At 50.9% G+C, this 3,905-nt stretch overlaps 1 protein-coding gene across 1 annotated transcript; it reads right to left on the bottom strand.

Moving 5' to 3' along the window:
• Window positions 1-865: 865 nt before the first annotated feature.
• Window positions 866-3,006, bottom strand: LOC135983765 (uncharacterized). Its single transcript, XM_065597060.1, has 2 exons — window positions 2,430-3,006; window positions 866-1,435 (listed from the first exon to the last, which is right to left on the bottom strand). Exons 1-2 carry the CDS (start codon window positions 3,004-3,006, stop codon window positions 960-962), a joined length of 1,053 nt encoding a protein of 350 aa, XP_065453132.1. The 3' UTR covers window positions 866-959.
• Window positions 3,007-3,905: the final 899 nt, after the last annotated feature.

Genomic DNA, 3,905 nt, shown 5'->3' on the forward strand with positions numbered 1-3,905 from the left:
CCATTGTTATAGCAGCTTGCTGTGTGCTCCACAATCTCTGTGAGAGCAAGGGGGAGACCTTTATGGCGGGGTGGGAGGTTGAGGAAAATAGCCTGGCTGGTGATTACTCACAGCCAGACAGCCGGGCGATTAGAAGAGACCAGCGGGAAGCGCTGTGCATCCGGGAGGCTTTGAAAGCAAAGTTCCTGAGTGAGCAGGGTAACCTGTGACTTTATAGTTTGTGTACTGAGAAGCTAAACCTGCCCCCGTTTCTTTACCCAGGTAATGTTGACTATCCTATCCAGTTACATACCCCCTTCACCCCCCCTCCAACACACGTGTGGAAATAAAAATAGTTCTACTTTGTTAAAGCACACCGTTTTCTTTAATACTGTTTTCGCGGGAATTTTTTAAAACTGGGACGCAGACTGTGGTGCGGAGCGGGTGTAGTGTTGTGACGCGAATGCAGCTTCTAAACTCAAGGATTGACAGGCTCCGCTGCGGTGGGATGCTTGTTTCAACGGAGCCTGTCAACCCTCCTGATCGGGACTGTGTGTATGGGGGGTCTATTTGACTTTGTGGCAGGGGGAGGACGGTTACAGATTCCATGCTGTGTGGCTCTGTGATCCTGCCTAAGGACCGGCGCTTAAGATCTGTAACTGCCCTCCCCCGCCACAAAGTCACAGAGCAACCCCCCCCCCCCCAACATTACATCAAAACAACCTCCCAGACTAACCGGGGTAACTAGTCACTGCATCACTGCACTGTGTATGTGCCCTGCTGCTGTGCCTGCCCCCGACTATGTACCCTGCCAAAGGAGACTGTCCTGTCCAATTACCAACCCCCTTTCCCCTCCTCCTCCAAAAGAACATGATTGAAACAGTAGTTAACAGAAACGAATTTTTTATTATCAACTACACATGGCATTGGGAGGTGAAACTTGGACGTGGGCTTCTGTCAGGCGGGAAGGAAAGAACTTTTCAAATTTTGGGAAATGAGAGCCTTCTGCTACTAGAGCTCTCTGCAGGGGTGGAGTGAGACTTAGCAGGGACTCTGCCGCCTCTCCTTCTTTGCACTTTGGGTGAGGTGGGTATGGGACTTGGTGGCGGGGGAGGGCGGTTAGAGATGGACTGCAGGGGGGCTCTGTCCTCCTGCCTCCGTTCCTGCAGAACATCCACAAGGCGCCGGAGCGTGTCCATTTGCTCCCTCAGTAGTCCAAGCAGCGTTTGAGTCGCCTGCTGGTCTTCCTGCCGCCACCTCTCCTCCCGATCCATGTTGGCTTGGTGCATTCGGGTCAAGTTCTCCCGCCACTGGGTCTGCTGTGATGCCTGGGCTTGGGAACAGGCCATAAGCTCAGAGAACATGTCCTCCCGTGTCCTCTTCTTCCTACGCCTAATCCGCGCTAGCCTCTGGGAGTGTGATTCCAGGCTAGGTTGTGAGACAGTCGCAGACGGGGCTGTGGAAATGGGAAAAAGGGAGTGAATTCCTAAGAAAGATAAATGTAGTTGTGAACAAAGAACATAGTCTTTCTCTGTGAACAAGACCATGCACAGCACCTTTCACATGCGCACTCAGCACAAGGTCGAATTCTCGGCCTTCGCATTCAGTGCCTGGGGTCTTGAACAGCACATTTGAGAAGCGAGGCAGCACAACGGAATTTCTGTTGCAGGCAGACATGGTAAGCCGTACACTTGTGGCAGTTTAAAACTTTTATATTACCACTGGCCTCATTTCACATTTAAATCAATGTCAGTCCCTGCTGCCAGCAATCCGGCAAGCGGGAACTCTGCCCCTGTCCCACCCCCTCGCGGCTGTCCCCGGGAACGATCCCTTTCGGCTGCCCCTCTCCCGCCTCCACCGCGTGGCTGCAAACCAGCGGTTACAGTTCTGTAAAGGAACGGGAAAGCAGTCCCAACACTAACATTCCCCTACCTAATTAAAAGCAGGTCACCATGGCCGACATCACCCTGATGAGGATCTCCGAGAGCGACAAAGAGAGAATGCTCCGGGAAAGCCTCCAAAGACCAGGGCCGTATGCCGCCCTGCTGTGCAGAGCAATGATCCCCGAGTACTTGATAATCTCGTGGCGCGGCAACGTGTCGTACTTCGGAGGACCCAATAAGGCCGCTCTCCCCAAGAACCTCATGCAACGGCTTTCAAGTTACCTCCAGGAGAGCTTCATCGAGATGTCCCAGGAGGATTACTGCTCTATCCCCGGACACATAGACCGCATTTTACTGTAGCTGCAGTAGCAGGGAATAAACAGTAGAGCGGCTTGTGCAGGACAATCACTGAAAACCGGACATTGCTAGATTTCTTTTCAAAACTTGCACTGCCCCTTACTAAACCGTTAAGCGCCTAGGGCACACTAATCATGAACAACCCATTCTTTTAATTGTTAATATTCCTGTTTTGTTAAAAATAAATGTTTAGATGTTTACAACACTTACTGGCTGATCCTTCACCAGATTCTGTGTCCGGGGTAACGGCTGGGGACGCTTCGTAGGGGATCTCTGTAAGGGTGATGAAGAGATCCTGGCTGTCGGGGAAATCAGCGTTGTGAGAGCTGCCGACTACCTCGCCCTCCTCATCTCCTTCCTCATCTTCCCCGTCCCCTAACATGTCCGAGGAACCGGCCGTGGACAGTATCCCATCCTCAGAGTCCATGGTCACTGGTGGGGTAGTGGTGGCGGCCGCACCGAGGATGGAATGCAGTGCCTCGTAGAAACGGGATGTCTGGGGATGGGATCCGGAGCGTCCGTTTGCCTCTTTGGTCTTCTGGTAGCCTTGTCTCAGCTCCTTGATTTTCACGCGGCACTGCGTTGCATCCCGGCTGTATCCTCTCTCTGCCATGTCTTTAGAGATCTTCTCGTAGATCTTTGCATTCCTTCTTTTGGATCGCAGCTCGGAAAGCACGGACTCATCGCCCCACACAGCGATGAGATCCAAGACTTCACGATCAGTCCATGCTGGGGCTCTCTTTCTATTCACAGACTGCACGGCCATCACTGCTGGAGAGCTCTGCATCGTTGCCAGTGCTGCTGTGCTCGCCACGATGTCCAGACAGGAAATGAGATTCAAACTGGCCAGACAGGAAAAGGAATTCAAATTCAAATTTTCCCGGGGCTTTTCCTGTGTGGCTGGTCAGAGCATCCGAGCTCGCACTGCTGTCCAGAGCGTCAACAGAGTGGTGCACTGTGGGATAGCTCCCGGAGCTATTAGCGTCGATTTCCATCCACACCTAGCCTAATTCGACATGGCCATGTCGAATTTAGCGCTACTCCCCTCGTCGGGGAGGAGTACAGAAGTCGAATTAAAGAGACCTCTATGTCGAACTAAATAGCATCGCAGTGTGGACGGGTGCAGGGTTAATTCGATGTAACGGCGCTAACTTCGACATAAACGCCTAGTGTAGACCAGGCCTTAGTGGTGTAGGTTGCTGCTCAGAGTATGTAAGAATATCAAAATCTGGTCCATAGAAACACAGGTATGCATGGAGTTTTACAAGCAGATAAAAAGATAGGGCCTTTAGCCCTTGGTGCGCCCAACTTAATGCTTCAATAGGAGTCTTTGCTGATGAACTGTAGGATCAGGCTCAAAGTTTGAAGCTTGGAAATTTTATACTGTATCTTTTTCTAAAACAAGGGGGGGGATCCAGATTCCCCCAGCCTGTTTTCAAAAACTACCTGGTCAAAGAAATACATTCTTCTCTAATTCTCTTGATACCTCTGACTTAGTTTTTGGAGATCTGAGATTTTAATCCCCCTTGGTATTTTCAATAGCAGCAATGTGGCACACCTCTCTCCTGCTGATGAAGGCTAAGATGCAATTTGGCTTGTCATTTCACTCCAAGAATGGTCCTAGTGTCTCACAGAGTTCTCTCTGTATTGTTGGTTATACAGTATGTGAATTCAGTGCTGTTCAAG

This window comes from Chrysemys picta, chromosome 5 (genome assembly GCF_011386835.1).
Source record: "Chrysemys picta bellii isolate R12L10 chromosome 5, ASM1138683v2, whole genome shotgun sequence".
Taxonomy (NCBI): Eukaryota; Metazoa; Chordata; order Testudines; family Emydidae; genus Chrysemys; species Chrysemys picta.

Bases quoted from the DNA above. Each gene is read 5' to 3' on its own strand.
- LOC135983765 (XM_065597060.1), bottom strand. From the start codon at position 3,006: ATGCAGAGCTCTCCAGCAGTGATGGCCGTGCAGTCTGTGAATAGAAAG. The intron at 1,436-2,429 runs GTAAGTGTTGTA...CCATTTCCACAG, and splicing joins ATCTGGTGAAGGATCAGCCA to CCCCGTCTGCGACTGTCTCA.